Source organism: Scomber scombrus, chromosome 2, assembly GCF_963691925.1.
Source record: "Scomber scombrus chromosome 2, fScoSco1.1, whole genome shotgun sequence".
Classification (NCBI taxonomy): domain Eukaryota; kingdom Metazoa; phylum Chordata; class Actinopteri; order Scombriformes; family Scombridae; genus Scomber; species Scomber scombrus.
The window spans coordinates 18,120,606-18,138,774 of record NC_084971.1 but is presented as its reverse complement, the minus strand read 5'-3'; the positions used below and the strand labels follow the sequence as shown (position 1 = coordinate 18,138,774).

Below are 18,169 nucleotides of genomic sequence, written 5' to 3'. Positions count from 1 at the left end.
ACCATGAAAATAATTATAATGGTTGCTATCATTATTATTATTATTATTATTATTATTATTATTATTATTATTATCATCATCATTATTATCATTATCCTTTGTTTGTTATTGGCCTGTGTGAGGATGCAGGCAAAGGGGCGGAGCGCACAGCCGGGGGTAGGTGCGGTAGTGCGGCGCTGGTGCACGCAAAGAAACAACACTCGCAGCGCTGAACGGAGAAGCACTAGAGACACTGAAATGCACACAAAATGCTGCGTCTACGAGATGTGACAAGCTGCTGCATGTGAAGAAAATAAAGAAACAGCCATCGATAACGCCGGAAGTTCCCGCATCCTGATTCAATCTCTCCCGCAGACTGATTTTTTTTCCGCACAAATCATCCCACCAGCCGATGTGCTCCAGTTGTGCATTCATTTCATACTCATCCGAGTAGCTTGCAATTCTAAGACAAAACCGGGCGGCGTTGACGACTGTGTGTGGTGGATACCGTTTGTGAGTAGTGCACCTTATCTGCGTCTCCACCCCTTGGCACCTCCTTCAGGATGGCGTTAACGATCTGCACGAGATTTACCGACGAATATCAGCTGTTCGAGGAGCTGGGGAAGTAAGGAAGCATGTTTAATCATCTTGCATCATCCCTGTATGAAATGTCAGCATGTTATGTACTAGGCCGCCTGGGCTTAAGGACGCTGATTCCGGGCTCTGTGTGTCTGTGCTTGTGCGTTTTTGTGTGTGAGTGTACTCGCGGCTGACAGTGTATCCATAAAACCTTCAGCAGGGGCGGTTCAATTCGCTATCATATATCTTGCAGGCCTGTGCGATGGCATCCTGATGCATTTGAAGCCTGCTTACGTGTAGTGCTTGCGAAAGAAGATGTTGAATTGAACGTGTCGTCATTTTGCCTCCATCCTGTGCAGCTACCGATGTTGCATTTCGACCTTTCGGGGTGCCACGGGAGGGCGAGGAGCTCACTTAAGCAGAGTGAAATGCATCGTGGTGTTGGAAATGGCGAGGTTTCAGCCCCCACCCCCTCTCCCCAAATCCTCCCTCACCTCCCGCGTGACAGAAATACACACTGGTAATGCGACAGCAGACCATGTAGTTGGTGGTGACACATTCCCCAGCCAAGCACCGAGCTGCGGTCATCATTATCAGACACAGTCAGGGAATTCCTCACCCCTAACTCTGAGAGAGAGAGAGAGAGAGAGAGAGAGAGAGAGAGAGAGAGAGAGAGAGAGAGAGACGCCTTTACCTGCGTGTGTGTGTGTGTGTGTGTGTGTGTGTGCGAGAGTGAGAGAGAGAGAGAGAGAGAGAGAGAGAGAGAGAGAGCGCATGCTCGAGTATGGATATATATTAGTATAATAGTGTGGTTTTTTTTTTTATAGGTCTAGGTCTGCATTTCTTCATGTGTGTGTATATCTGTGTGTTCATATGCTGGCTGACCTGCAGTCTGCCCAGCACCCCATGGTCAGTGCACGTAGTCTCAAACGTCTGCAAAGTAAGAGATAGAAATGCACTCCCTGAATCCCAGTGTCTCTTATTTAGCATCCTCACTGGAGGAACTGATCTCCTGTAACCCCCCCCCCCCCCCATGAAGCCTGTGGTTGTAGTGTGGAAGAAGACATCTCCTGCAGTTATGAACCAATGCTGTGTTCATCTTCCACCATCTGAGATTAATAATGCAGCAATATTGCTTTTAGAGTTGCTTTTAACTCACCTAATCCCTTACAGTGTGTATACCCCCCTCCCCCTCCCCAACACACACACACACACACACACAGAGCTGATATTGACCAAAAAAAGTCAATTCAGTTCCGGTACAAAATACCCAGACCTTCATAATATTTCAGTGATTCCAAAACTATAATTTCAGGAGATATTTTTATGCAACAGTTTATTGATAAAGTTTGTATAAAATCAGATTCAGCCACACCAAAAACCATATCAGCATACATGCAAGATTTGACTTTAGAGTTTGGATGATTAAATTAAATTAAATCATTAAATGTTACCGGGTTTCCGATGTATTTTTCTTGCCATTCCAAGAACTCACTATTCACTAATTTCTGGTCTAGCCAACTCAGTTTTGTCATCCATCACATCGAAGCTCCAGTCAGTATAGATTTGTGTAAGTGTAAATTATTGTTGAGTCGTTATGCGGTTTAAGTGCAGATTGATTTGAAACATTGCATTGGATTACCAAAAATTCTCTATTATAATATAATATAGAAATGAATGGAAACCAACAGATGAGTGGAACTGTAGAAAAAACCCTTAAATACAGCCACATCATCGTCATTTCAACTGGAGCTGTAATTTAACATATTTGTGAATTGTAGTAAATGGGTTAAAACGAACATTTAAGCTATAACTCAAATTCTTGAAAGAAATCCACAGAGGTCTGGAAATTGTATGGATTTAGCCTCATATAGCTTGGTGAGTTTATGTGACCGTTGGTTACCCAGAAATCTTTTTCAAGAATTTGTACGTGCTTACATAATCAGATGCTCAATGCCAGTCATGTATAGTGTAATACATCTAATTTTGCAGCCATATTTGAGGCAGAATATGGACAAACACAGAAATGACCTCATCACAAATAATTTGTGATGAATTGCACCTTGTTCTGGCTTGCTTGCCTTTATCTTATTTTCAAAATACAAAAACCTAAGTAGTTATACTGTGCTGCCAGCTACTGCACATGTGCTATGTAGGCCACATATTCAGGTAACAGACACAGTTAACAGTTCACAGTTTCACAACTATCCAGGATAGTCAAGTAAAATTCTTATGTAACATGTTACGCTATGATAATTTCTTTACCAAATCCCCTATAAATTAGAGGTAAGCTTTAGTGGCAAGCTGCTCACTCCAGAGGATGTTAGATAACATGTCCATGGTACACATCGCTTCAGCTTGAGTTATTTCTCATATTGTAACACTGATTTGAATGCACACTAAATAATGTAACATTGGAACACCAAAGTTGCAAGCCTGCAGTAAGAGGTAGAACAAGGTTCATTTGAGGTAATGTGTATTCCCAACTTAGTATTACTAGTGTCTGCATCCAAGTGCCTCAAACTGTTCTTTATATCTCTGATGTTGTCAGGAGCTAAACAGGGTCTGGCTGTGGAGGAGTACAGATTCTCTTTGAAAGAAAATGCGTGCACAGACAGAGATGGAGGTTGAATAGCAAAGCGGCCTGCATGGCTGCAGAGGCAGTCAGACCGCTCCATAAAGATGAGAGATGCAGCACTCTGCACTTCTCCTACCTCAAATATAGCTGACCCAGTTTTTTGATCTTCATACATGTGCACCAGAACAACACATGGCTGAAACAATTCTTGACTGGTGGGCACGTTTGTTGGTGTTAATGGTCTTGTGTAGTGATTAGGACAACGTGTTCTGTAAGTGTGGCAAGTGAGTGTTTTTATGAGGGTGTGTACAGCCACTGCATATTCACTTTTGTGCATTTTATGTTGAAATTTGACTGTAAAGCATACATTTAAACTCAGCCATGTTTGTAATTTCTCCTTTATGGTACATGAAGGCTGTTTCATAAAGCAGAATTAGTAGATAAAGTAAACATATTTCAATAAATAAGGCTTATTATTAGAAAATTCCATTTCATGGAGCTGTTTTGAATTAATTCAACCTAAGTTACTATGGAAACCATTGGGCTGTCAGTCAGGTTGTTTTTTTGTTTTATTCATCTAAGGGTTAACCAGTGTTTCAATCTACCATCCAGACTGAAACACTTGTGTTTTTTCCAAAGCTAGTCACCAGAGGTCAGAATAAAACTGCAGGACATGTCAAATGCAATGTAATTTGGCATATGCTGCAGTTATTTTCTGATTAAAAAAGAGCTGTCAGGCCTTTATCAATCTAAAGTCTAGTCCTGTTTGTTATGCTCATTCGAGCCTTAAAAAAAAAAAAGTCAATAAGCATTTCTATGTGTGAATTCAATTTAGGGGAGCATTCTCTGTGGTCAGGAGGTGTGTGAAGATCTCTTCTGGACAGGAGTATGCTGCCAAAATCATCAACACCAAGAAGCTTTCTGCCAGAGGTAGGAAACACAAATACATGTACAGAAACACACAACACACATACACACATAAGCAGAAAAACATGCCCCAAGTGTCACCAAGTTACATGTGCATGAGCTGTGAATATTGCTGGCCCTGGATCAGGCTTTGGGACTTTTACAGAGTTTGTGTGTATCTGAGTGAAAGACAGACATGGACACAGGGACAGAGACATATCTGGTTTTTGGTTGATTACATTTTTTGGGTGTGTGTCTGCACAGAAGAAAACGGTATATGTCAAGGTAAATGCTGCAGCTTTTTGTGCAGCAAGGTACATGTTCTCCTTTCTTGTTGTGTTTTTGTTTGGTTTCCATGTAAAAATTTGTCACATACAACCTTGTCTGTGTGTGTGTGTTTGTCCGTGAGTGTGCTAGTGTTCCGTATTGATTCAGGGCTCTGGCTGGTCTTGTCGTCACAGGGGCAGATCTCTTGCGATGCCGACCCAGTTCTTTCACATCCGTCACTGTAATTGTAGCCGCTGGCCTGGTTGCCTCAGGCTTGGGACACACACACACACACACTCATACATGCACATGCAAGCACACGCATGACCCAGGAACTACCAACAGCATATTCATGATAACTAACCAATGACGATGGTTCGCTGTTGCTGTTCCTCCTTCTGTCTAGCCAATGGCGTGTTTCGTCACTGGTTGCCTGCCCGTGATATCCAATGACTGCATTCTTACCACACAAGGCGTCAGACTGGTGTAGATGTGAGTTGAGCCCTGTAATTAAGATTGAATTCATAATAATTTACAGGAAGGTATCAGTGTTGTTGTACACGTCTTCCTATAGTTTCATTATGATTATGCAAATGTATGGTTTGTTATACTGTTGTAGTATGTGTGTATTAAGTCACAACCCCTCCCCCTCTTTGCAGTATTTTACCTTTCATTCGTTTCCAGCAGCTCCGTCTTTAGCATCCTCTCTGCTATTTTACATTTACGTGTCTTCCCTGTTTTGCATTTTACTTCCCCTCTCTTCTATATGTTTTTTTTTGTGATTTACAAGACACTGTCATATTTTTCACCAGGTACTTTTACCCGACCCCTTCTTCCTGCACATTTTCTCTTATACTAATACCTCACCATCTATCCCAGCCTTCATTCCTCCATCCCTCCATCCCTCCATTGCCTATCTCTCCTTTTCGTTGCTCCCTTCATGCTGCGTGTCTTTGCTTAAGGATTTCTTCTCTCTTTCCTCACCAATCCTTTACCTTCTCCCTCTTCACACACTGGGATAGATTTTCCAAAAATACTGCAAAGGGTTATCTCACCACCTCTACACACACACACACACACACACACACACACACACACACACACACACACACACAGAGGAAAGAGAGAAAGACAGTGTGTGTGTGTGTGTGTGTGTGTGTGCGTGTGTGTGTGTGTGCGTGTGTGTGTGTGTGTGTGTGTGTGTGTGTGTGTGTGTGTGTGTGTGTGTGTGTGTAGAGGTTTACATACTGGGCATGCTGGCGTGTCAGATATGGTCTTACCCTCTTTCCCGCGATAAGCCCTAGAATTGTTACTCTGATTCCCTTCTCCCTTCTCTCTGGCAGGATCATGACCTCTCCTCAGCCCCACTCCATCACTGTGTGCATGTTTGCCTATGCAAGTATATGTGTGTGTGTGAGTATATATGATTGAAAGGGGTTTAGGATAGGATTGGTGGCTGAAATGTAGGCAGATCAGAGCCCTGTGTGTGTGTGTGTGTGTGTGTGTGTGTGTGTGTGTGTGTGTGCGTGTGCGTGTGCGTGTGTGTGTGTGTGTGTGTGTGTGTGTGTGTGTGTGTGTTTCTGGTTATGCATGCACACACATGTAGAGGGCCTATAGGACCAGCCATAGTCTGGCAATCTGCAATCCTGATTATGCAGCATTTCATTAAGAGCAGCAGATGAGTCAATGAATGAGTGGTAGCAGTGGAAAGAGAGAGGAAATAAAGGATAGGAAGCAGAGGGAGAGAGAGAGGGACAGCAAGTCAACACTAAAGTGTGTGTGTGTGTGTGTGTGTGTGTGCCTGCGCACATGCCATATTCCTCACAGCAGTTGAAGATTTGTCCTCTCCCCTCATGCGTGCATCTGTGTCCTGTCACTAGGACTCTGTCTGCTATCTTTTGTCACTTTGTATTTGCTTGTGATGTGCAGTGTGTTTGTGTGTGTTTGTAATCCCTCATCTGGTTATGTGTGTGGTGCATTGTGGAATCCATTGCAATAAACCTGTTTTGAATTTTTAAAAAGGCCCGTTTGTCTCACTGTGTAAATATTGCATTGCATTGTGAGAGTGACACAGTGATGAGAAAACGGGGTGTAGATATAGGGCTGAAAAAGACTACAAAATATACTAAATTTGGGTTTTCATAGTAACAGAGAAGAGCCTCAGTCTGCCTCAGACATATATATATATATATATATATATATTTGTGTGTGTGTGTGTGTGTGTGTACATATTTTGTATAACGTTCCTCCTGTACATCTCTTATTGTCTTCATCACTCTGTTTCACCTCCTCTGAAGTGAAAGGAAGGAAGGAGAGGAGGAGAGAGGAGAGGAGAGAAAGATTGTGAGAGAGAGAGAGAGTCAGAAAAACAGGAGGAAAGGAAGGGAAGGAGGGATCAGTGGGAAGAAGGGGGATCACATGACTCACTGAGTGCTTGAAGGCTAAAAATAAATGTTGGTCATTCTCTCACTTTTGGTGTTGCTATCTCTTTCTGTCGCACAAACACACACAGTATTGAAAATATTCCATTTTCTGAAAGGAGACAGGTTTTTGGTTTCATTCGATGCTCACCTGTCTCGCCCACTGGACCCAGGGTGGGAGGAAAACACATTAAGCTGAACCTGAAATTTTAGAGTGTTTATGTGCATTTATCTCTGTGTATGACTGAGTAAGTGTAATTAAGATATTCCAAGAACCGATGTATAGGTTGAGCAATGAAGGGAAAATATCTGATTGCAACTTTTCTGACCATTTTGATAATGATCTAAATAGTATTAGTATTAGCATTGGTATTATTTTCTGTAAATAATTAATTGACTAATCACTGAAGTTCTAATACATAACCTGCCAGTAATTTATGCTTAATAATTAACTTACTGCAGTACCTGTCTGAAAATTATGCTATGTTGTCCCTACAGAGGTAGACTCACTACTCTGTTGGTCTGTTTGTACATTATGAAGACAGTTTATTCTACATTTTCAAACATTAAAATTATATAAATTGGTGTTTTATTACAAAACCAATGTTGTATTCTTTGATAAATAGATAATAATAAAAAAGAATAGATATGCAGAGAGCACACTAACCAGACAACAGTCCTGAGTTTCATTTGTAGTTCATTAGCTGTTTAAATTTTCAGTGACAGTTTCAGCTGGCAAAATTTGGATAAAAATTTGACGTCTTAAATTTTTGTTAATAATGTAAGCTATAATCAAAATTGCAGCTTTTGCATTTTGAAAATGTCAGGATTTCGATATAAAAACGATTGATCGTTCAGTCCGGAAATAACCTACAGTATGACTAACAAGGGTAATGGACTCTGCAGAAAGCTAGGGCATTCTTAATTACAGAGTAGTGCAAGTCCTATCTTTTCATCTCCCTCGTTTCTCTCTTTTCTCTTGCCTATTGTATGTCCTTTTCAACCTTTGTCTTTTTCGATCTGTTTGATTTAGTCTTTCCCACTAACAATCCTCTCCCATACTGTCCTCCCTCCTTCTCCTCTTCCTTCCTCACTTCTTCTCTGGCTCCCTGGCAGTATGTCGTCACTCCAGTCTGTGTATAACATAGTCAGTTGTTCAGATGGCTATGCGTATTGTATTATTTTTCCATTAGAGCTACATAAATCTCGGATGTTGAATATGAAAACTGAGAGATATTCAATTGAAATAAGCGTTAAAACTCTTGATACCAATACATTTCCGTTTTGCTGATGGATCGATGGAAATAGATATATTTCCAGCACTGAAGCAACAAAACTCAGTATTAGAAAAATGTGAAAACATAACAACAGAAATGGGGAAAGTCAGATTTGGTGGTCATAACCTCAAAATCAAAGCGTGTCTATACAGATTCCCATTTTGCACAGAAGGAAATAGAGACTCAAATTTTGTTATTAAACCTGAGGGAAATGTAGCTCTCACAAGTGACACTTTTAACTGAATGAAGGATTTTAGTCATTGGACATATGGATTTTAAGTTTTAAGAGAAAAAAATTCAGCAAATGTTTGCGGTAGCTCAGCTTGCTGATGCTTGCCAAACAGCATTCAGCGTTTCATTGGGCATAATACCGGTTATAATCACTGGGTTTGTTCATTTTTGAATGGGAGGAACTTCTGTAGACACTTCAACTCCTGGTATAAACCTCCATGGAGGACAAACATTGATGAATCCTAATCCTAACCAGAAGAAACTGACTACAGAGCACACTGTGTAAAACTGTACATCTGGATCAGTGCAGTCAGGCCCATTTGGGGCCATTGCTGGCTCAGAAAGCACTCTCCCTGTTTCCAGTCAACAACATCTTTTCTTATTTCATGATGGTTGTTTGCCTTACTGCTACAGCTACTACAAAGTAAACAAATCATTTCACACAATTCAACTCTGCTGCCAAAGTTTTTCTCAGTTTCTCTGCTATTGGCCTTGGATCATCTCACTAGCCGGACTGCCTGTGACCTACTACAGTGTACAACTCTTCCCCTGCTTGTATTGACTGTATGTGACTCATTACTACAAGGATACCAGGTTATCCTTAAAGAGAAAGGAAAGGATAGCGAAGCACATTGAAAATCCACATTGAAAATAGTAGGTCTAGCACAGGAAAGTAGTAGGTCCAGGACAGGAATCTGTCATCCAGACGTCTACAACCCCAAGGTTACCTGTGAGACGAGAGAGCACAGAGAACTCCAGGGAAGAACTTTAAGTTAGTGAATGCATTAATAGCACATGCATGTAAATGGATATAGATGAATAGAGAGAGGGAGGAGGAGAGAGGAGTTCAGTCCAACATGGGAGTTCCACGGCAGTCTAAGGCCCTGTTTACACAACAACGCTTGTGGGTGAAAACGACAAAATATTTTATCTGATGTGCCTTTCGTTTAGACGGTGACAGCGTTTTTGAGGCTTAAAAACGCAAAAAAGTGAAACCACCGTCGCGTTCCCATCTAAAGGGTAAAATTGCAAAAGTCTGCCTTAAATGCGGTCTGAAACTGTAACCTAGGTGACAGATGCTCTTCCATGTGACGTCACGTACCTATCCTTCTGCTGATACCTGTCTGCTGCAGCGGGCCCTGACAGAGGAGGGGGGAGAAAAGTGTAGTCCAAGACAAAATGGACAGTCCCAACATGGCAACCAGATCTGAACATTGGTTGGTTTAGCATCCATCAGTGGTTGCAAAACTTGCACCAGGTGTTTTCTGCTCATTTTAAACTGCTCTCTGTTAGGTTCTATCGTAATTTTTTTTTTTTTAAATTGCTCTTGTTCAAAAAGTTTTAAGAAAGCTGTCTCTTGATCCCTCTGATCTTGACAATGTTGGCCTATTTTTAAGTTCCCACTTATAGTCAAGAGTTTAAAAAGATTGTAGCTTATCAACTGTTTGCTTTTATTCATGAAAATAGTATTTTTGAGAAATTCCAATCTGGTTTTGGAAAAATCACAGTACTGTACATTGTGATTCTAGGTCAGCTACAACAGTTTTTCACTGTGGGGTGCCCCAAGGGTCAGTGCTAGGTCCAATCCTCTTTTCCATTTACATGCTCCCTCTAGGCTACCTCATACTCAGTCATAATATCAGTTTCCATTTTTATGCAGACGATACTCAGATGTAACTAAACTGTGACCCTGAATGAGATCTACACATGGATGTCACACAATTTCCTGCAGCTAAATGCTGATAAGACAGAGATATTAATCATAGGTCACAATATTTAATATCTCAGCATTGCTGAAGCCTTGTAGTCATTTTTTAAAATCAAAACCTCACCCTAATTAAACATGTTAATTCAGTTGTTCAATCCTGTTTTTTATCATCTCAGAAACATTCAAAGTATTAGACCATTCTTTTCTCCCAAAAAATTAGAAACTGTCATTAATGCTTTCATAGGCAGTAAATTGGAATACTGTAATTTCCTAAGACTTTGTTATGACCTGCCTGAGGAGGCCAGGGCCAACTCTGTCTCATCTTGTAAATTACTGTTAAAAACCAACTTCAAAATTGCTTCTAGGTTAGCTTATATTTTATGGCATACTTTATTTGTGTTTTTATAATGGACTTAGTTTTTATAGTTTTCAGTTTGTTTTTATATTTAAAATGTGTTCTGTTTTTTTGTAAATAATTTTGTAACTGTGATTTTGAATTGCTATATAAATTATTATTATTATTATTATTATTATTATTATTATTATTATTATTATTGTTATTATTATTGTTAAGAATACAGCTGCACCGCCTTGCTCTTATTTTTCAATGCTATTACTTTCCATAGAACAAAAAGACAGATGAAAAGTTAAGGCACTTTAACTGGAAGGCATTGTGCGTGGATGCAGGAACAATGTAGCTCAAGTAGGTGTAGAAAATAGAACATTTTCCTTTTAAGTATCAAGAACAACAATGGTATGCTTTTAATAGTTGGCTCATATGTTTATGCTGTTCAAAGTTTGTACTCTTTAGTGTGCATACAGTGCTCTCAAACAGGCAGTCTTTATTCCCCCTTATTGTGAGGACTGTGAATGCTAATTCAAGTACCTGTGGTAACCACGGAGATACATGGTTAGTGATACATGACTTTTTTCATCTGCTGTTGCCTGTATAAATAGTAGAAATGATATGCAAGAAGACTTTTTTATACAGTGTATATGGGTACGGTATTTTGGTACATTGGTGCTGCCAATGTTCTTCAGCTGCACCACAGAGCCCTTACATCATTGATTTAATCATCATTATCAGCGTAAAGAGCATACAGTAGGGCTTTATTGCTGCATTTAAATCTGTATTTGTGTGTTTAAGGTGAATTTTCATTTGTGTCTGTTTCTTACTATTGGTAAGTGTGTCCTTGCTAGGACGTCTGGATACCACCTTTCTCAGATTAATCTCTTTATTACATATTAGTCTAATGTGTGTTTGTGCCTGAATTACCCTGGATAAGATAAAACAGACATTACCGTACATTATGAGACTCCCAGCAATGCCATGGGGGCAGTTTTATCTCTGACACCAGCCACCTTTTGTTTCTCTTCCATGGAGAAAGCAAGGGAGTTATCAGTCTCATAATTCTTCCTCTATTGGGAACCAGCAGAGGGTGACAGTGTCTCAGCATCCTGGACGGTTTCATTAGACCCCCGGGTTCTGCGGGGGTAGCATGGAACAGTATGGAGGAGAACTCCTTAGCTGCTGGCCACAGAGGATGGTACATCCACCCCACTACATCTTTTAATTAAAACTCTTAATTAAATTGGAGCAGAGCAATTCCAGCACCCTGTTGTGTGTGGTGAGTGGATTTGAGTGAGCATTAGAGTTAGGACTTCTGGTTTATATTTATTATTGATTAGTTTATTGATTGTTTAAACTGATCAATTGAATAATGTCATTGTGAGTTGCCAGAGGCCAAGGTCATGTTTTTAAACTGCTTATTTTGTTTGGCAAATAGTAAAAACAGCCAACAGTATAATTTAAAATGATATGTAACATTGATGAACAATTAGTTAATTTGACAAGCTGCAGCCAACTAAACTTTGGTATCTTTACTTGATAAACTATTTAAATGATCAATTGAACAGAGACACTTTGACACATGACCATTATTGCACATTTAGCGAAGTCACAGGACCCTTTTTCCAGGGAATGGTACAAAGCTAACCTTAGCTAGTGCTGGTTCTCTTTTGCTTAGGAGACGATAGAGAAATGTGTGGCTTTTGGCCATTTTCAATTCAATTCACTTTCAAAAGTGTTTTGGTATTAGCTATCCCGATAACTGTCATTATATTCTCAGTGAAAAAGAGTAGGTCAGCCAGTGTTAAGCTTTTTATTGCCTGCCATGGCAACTGCAACTACTGTCAAGAAACTATATGTACCTCAAGCCTCGTTCCTTCGATCTCATTCTTTCAGTCATTATCCAAAGCTTATGACCATTGATAAGGGTTGGGAGGAACAATGGCATACCTTATACAATACCTTGCTACATTAATACATAAAAAATAAAATAGTTGAAACCTTTCCATCATTTTTAATGCAGCAACAAATGTATGTAGCTAAGTGCTTCAGTCAGTGTAAAGTCGGCCTGTAGCATACAGGTCACACTGACATGTAACCAGCCAGTTAATTAACTTAACATTTAACAACAGAGTTGATGGTAAAGTCCTTTATTGCAGGTCTACATGTCTTGGCTTGAAAAAGGAATGGCAAGCCAAGGTACATACTCATGTATGTTTCCCTTAGAGTAGTGTACTTGTAAAATCACACCAAATAAGTAGAAAAAATGTAATTCCATTAACCTTTGATACCAATATCTGAAGCAACCCCCCCCCCCCCCAAACAAAACAAAACAAAACAACAACAACAACCCAACAACACCTATATTACTTTATTACTTCTTGGGTTTCATCTTCCACAGAAATGAGTGCTTGATTCAATGACATACTATATAATGTACTGTAGGTCTGATTGAGGAAAGAGAAATTAGATGACAACCATTACTTACATCACAAGCAAGGACAGGATATTCAAAGTGTACTCTGTTCAGTGACAACCGTTTAGAACCAGACATGCTGGCCTCTCTGTCTGACTCTTCTTCTTCTCCTCCTCCTTTTTGTTGGAGGTATATTTGACTATACTTTCCTCTGTCAGGTGTTTTTGTCTCCATTTGCATCTCTGTGTCTTGCTTGTTGTCCTCTCTCTTTCTTTGTCTGCCCATGTATTCTCTGTCTCTCAATCTGGTTGTATTAGTCTTACAGGAAGTCAAATTGCAGATTTTTAAAGGCAATAAAAATACAAACACACATAGAGCACTAGACTCTGCTGCAGTGCGGTTGCAGACGCGACACATCAGAAATTGACTGAAAAAGAAACTAGCAGCAGTTGAGGGAGAAAGAAAGGGAAATAGAGGTGGGGTTATATGGGGTCGACTTTGGAAATTTTGGAATTTGTCTTGTGATGACAGCAGTTTGCAGAGTTAATGCAACTTTGACAGCAACTTTTCAAAATGACCCATTAAAGTGTAAGGAAAAAAGAAACCAAATTAAAACTGCAAGCAGTGTCGAAGGGCCCTTGCACCCCCCAGCTTTCCCCCCAACTGTAACGTGCGCCGTACGTGCACGTCGGTGCGTGCGGCAGTGCAGAGCATTTTTGCCTGGATGGCCGACTTCCTGTTGGACTTAGGCTATGGGTCCAAGAGGCTATTTTGTGCGTCTGGACATGATACATGTGTTTACCGAATTTTTTTTGTCTATGTCAATCTGGATCGAGGGGCTTGATTTTTTTAATTTTCTAGGGGGCGCTCTTAATCCATTTTGCGTCGGCCATTTCCATGATCCTTAAAATATTTAATTTTTCGCAGGATCGGACATGATTGCAAGTTTTGGTGAGTCTTGGGGCATGTTTAGGCTGTCAAAAAGGCGTAAAACTATAATAATAATAAATATCATCCAGATTGAACATTTTAGCCTGGATGGCCGACTTCCTGTTGGACTTGGTATGCGTCTGGACATGATACATAGGCCTTGTCGATTTCATTTCTCTATGTCAATGTAGAAGGCGGGGCTTAAACTTTGAAATCTTCCAGGGGGCGCTGTGGAGTCATCTTCTCAATCATCTTAAAAATCCCAAACTTTGTCAGTAGTCAATATGTGTGACTGTTGACGTATGTGTACAATTTGGTGAGTGTAGGAGTTTGTGAAAATGTACAAAATGGATAAAGGCATTAGGGGGCGCTTTTGAGCTGTTGGTCTCAAATTAAAGTGCTCCTGAGTGTGAACCTATGTGGGCAGTTTGGTGATTCTGTGAAGACGGGAAAGTCCTCTAAACACAGTGGGAAAATCGGAAAATTGACGCAGGAAATGCACAATAACCGACTTCCTGTTAAAGCGAAAATTTTGAAAAACTTAATTTGGGGGTTTACCCATGAGTGCTATGAGTCCTGTAAGTTTCACGAAGATCAGACAAAGTTTTTGGTCACATGACCTGCTGTTAGGAGGCGCTATGGAGACCCCTTGCCACACCCACGCCCAATGATGTTGAAAATGAAACGGCTTCACCAGGTGTGACAATTCACGCACTGCATGTATAAACATCCGACAATGTATGGAGGAGGTATAAGGAGTTGTTTGTTTATACAAACAAACGACTGCCACGCCCACCTGGTATAGCGTAGGTAAAATCTGTCGTCAAGTTTACATCATCAAGGTCTGAGGATGATACAGTTCGAATATGAAGTCTCTGTAGTCAAAACTGTAGGAGGAGTGCGTTACAGTACGAGGCCTGGAAATGGGGAAAATGGCCGAAAAAATGCACCTGTGATCCAACATGGCCGACTTCCTGTTGGACTTAGGGTATGGGTCCAAGAGGCTTTTTTGTGCGTCTGGTCATGATATATATGAATCCTAAATTTCATTCATGTATGTGTATGTAGAAGGCGGGGCTTCAACTTTTAATGTTCTAGGGGGCGCTGTAGAGTCATCTTGCGACTGAAAAGGTTGCACTTATACCAAAAAATTAAATTTGTTAGTCTTGACGAGTGTGTCCAATTTGGTGAGTTTTAGAGTTTGTCAGTACATACTAAGTGGGAAAAGGCATTAGGGGGCGCTACTGAGCTGTTGGGGCAAACTGTTGGACAAATGTGGTATCAGATGAAAGAGCTCATGATTTGAAACCTATGTCTATGTTCAGGCCACCAAAAATGCGATTCATCACGCGGCATAAGAACGTGAAAAATAATGAAGTATAATAATAAGAATCTTGGCAAAAGCAATAGGTCCCTCAAGGAAGGAAGGGAGGAAGGAGGGAGGAAGGAAAGAGGGAAGGAAGGAAAGCACGGAGGGAGGAAGGGAGGAAGGAAAAGAAGGAAGGGAGGAAAGGAAGGATGGGAGGAAAGAAAGGAAGTAAGGAGGAAGAAGGAAGTAAAGGAGGGACGGAGGAAGGGAGGAGGGAAGGAAGGAAGGATAAGAGGGAGGAAGGAAGGGAGGAAAGAAAATAAGTAAGGGAGGAAGGACGCAGGGAAGGGAGGAAGGACGGAGGTAATAAGGAAGGAAGGAGGGAGGGAGAAAGGAAAAGAGGAAGGGAAGAAGGAAGGAAGGACAGAGGAAAGAAGGAAAGGAGGAAGGTAGGGGGGAGGAAAGAAAGAGAGAAGGAGGGAGGGAGGAAGGAAAGGAAGGAAGGAAGGAAGGAGGAAAGGAAAGAAGGAGGGAGGAAGAAAGGGGGATGGAGGAAGGAAAGAAAGAGAGGAGGGAGGAAGGAAGGACAGAAGGAAGGAAGAAAGGGGGATGGAGGAAGGAAAGAAGGAAGGGAGGAAAGATATAGGAAGGAAAAAAGAGAGAAGGAGGGAGGGAGGAAGGACAGACGGAAGGAAAGGAAGGAAGGGAGGAAAGAAGGAACAGTCAAAACAGACGGGGTCAATTTGACCCAGGAGGACGACACAAAGGTTAAGAGTGACCCTAGCCCTAACCCTAACCCTAACCCTAGCCTTAGCCCTAACCCTAGCCCTAACCATAGCCCTAACCCTAGCCCTAACCCTTGCTCTAACCCTTAGCCCTAACCCTAGCCCTAACCCAAGCTCCAACCCTAAGCCTAACCCTTAGCCCTAACCCTAGACCTAACCCTAACCCTAGCCCTAACCCTAGCCCTTGCCCTTACCTAGGGCACCTAGCCCTTACCTAGGGCTAGGTGCAGCTAGGAGGAGGTCATTTGTCACTCCTAACCTTTTTGTCGTTCTCCCAGGTCAGATTGACCCCATCTGTTTTGACTGTTCCTTCTTTCCTCCCTTCCTTTCGTCTGTCCTTCCTCTCTCCTTCTCTCCTAGGTCCCTCACTGACTTGTCAGTGCTCGGGCCCTAATTAACAACTGTTGTTAATGCTGTTGCTGTTATAACTTACTCAGAAAACAGAACCAGCTTGAAGTGGAGTCAGTGTGACTCACAACCCTTCCACTTAGTGTTTGAACACTGATGTCCCTGCACAAAAGCCTTTTCATTCCACATTTAACGGTACTCATATGAACAATATGTGTTTATCTTTTAAAATATTCAAAAGTTGCCCTTTCAAATGTGCTGTATTTAGTATATCACAAAAATGTACTGTCACAGGAACTTCTAACACAGATTTGCTATAAACAAATGGTAAACACCATCACTTAAAGAATAGAAGCCTCTTGTGTTTACTGCACTATACTATATTTCATCAAGATCTGTTGGACCGTTTCATGACACAAAGAAATATTGTTATAATATTTTTTGTCAATCGAGAGGGAGCGAGCTACTCCACCAAGTTTTTTTGTTTTCAGTTTCTAGCAGATTAACAACTTAAAAAACAACATGTCTAACTCAAGACAACCCTTGGCTTAAGGAAATATAGATCATATTTTCAGCATAAGGAAACAGATTATATTGGAAGTGTGGTCTTAATCACAAACCATCATGGTCATCATGGTCTTACTTAATATATTAATAGTAATTAATTCACTGCTAGACAGAGTAACATACATACAGACAGACAGACAGACACTCGGATAGGCAGTTTAGATCAGGCCAGAAAGGTTCAGACCATCCTGAATGATAACAGCTGACTGGAGTAGCTTTACATTTGTCAGCACAATTACACTGGCTTCAGATTATGTAGAAATGCTGCTGTCACTTTCAACCACACAAGCAAAAAAACTCTCACTCTAGTGTCTGTGACAGTAAGACTCAAGCTTGCACACCCACACAGATAAAGTATTGTAAAGCATTTTTATTAACCAGTCAAGTGAATCAGGCAGGTTTCATAGTCAACTGCAGCAGAAGTATGTTCAGTATAAGGTGTAAAATATGTTTTTCTTTTCCATCATAAGTTCTTTCAGGCAAAGATTCAGACCATTAACACACCTTTTAAGTTTTTCCCTCACCAGCACAGATCATGTACTATCACATTTTCACATATTCAGAGTTTTGCAGAGATTTCAGTAACCTCATATCTTCCACAACAACTGTAGCACCTATGCTGAAGTTTAAATGTCATGTCAAATACATCTTTCGACTGCAGAGGGTGACAATGACACATATTTATTTGTTTTTATTCTATTTTAATGTCATGCACAAGAAACTGTTTAAACAGAAGCATCTCATGGTTTTGGTATTCAGTTTAGTTTACACTCTGCTTTCTTTTGGGCTTGTACAGTGCATACCTTGGCACTAACAATAACTGTTGCAATACAGGATTGTAGTTCTGTAGAGTTTAATAGTTGTGTGTGAACTCTCAGTGTCAGCCATTTGCATGCAAGGCTGGTTCCACTGCAGAGGAGAGGAGAGGCCTGACACTCTGATTGGTGCAGGAGTTGCTAGACAACAGATGTCCAGCTGGCTGGGAGGTGGACTACCTGTGGAGGAGGGAGAGTGAAAGAAAAGTGGGGGTGGAAAAAGATGATGAAAACATGTACCTCTAAAGCATTGTTTGCTGTGGTGATTTATAATAAATGATATTATATTACATTATGATATCTAATGAAGTATTTCCAGTATTTTGTTTATCTACTGAGGTCCAAAACAGCAAAAATAATTTCATGTCAGTATAATTATGCAACTACTTTACTGTTTTCCTCATTATATGCATATTTTGAATTGCTATTTGACACAATATAATGTTTCTAAATTTGTGACAGATGTTAAAAAAAGTAAAAAGAAACAGAACATGGTTGATGATGATGTTCATACAGTAATATGTTATTGTATATTTTTTAAATCTACTAACATCCCAATCTAAATTGCATCCTTGTACATTTTTAAATGGACTATTAAAAGAAGAAAAGTCTAAAAATGCAAACATATTTTTGGTTGTGAACAAATGTACTTCTGTTTGCTGCCAAATATACTTTAGAGTATATATGAGAAATGTTGAGGCTTAA

At 40.5% G+C, this 18,169-nt stretch overlaps 1 protein-coding gene across 1 annotated transcript in view; it reads left to right on the top strand.

Annotated features, from left to right (window-relative positions):
* The first annotated feature begins 468 nt into the window (after nucleotides 1–468).
* The window catches only part of camk2d2 (calcium/calmodulin-dependent protein kinase (CaM kinase) II delta 2), a 40,851-nt gene continuing 23,150 nt past the window's right edge, over nucleotides 469–18,169 (top strand). Inside the window, exons 1-2 of the mRNA XM_062429188.1 lie at nucleotides 469–604; nucleotides 3,972–4,066. Coding sequence (XP_062285172.1) covers nucleotides 543–604; nucleotides 3,972–4,066 — 157 coding nt within the window. The 5' untranslated portion in view covers nucleotides 469–542. The remainder of the gene's footprint in view (nucleotides 605–3,971; nucleotides 4,067–18,169) is intronic.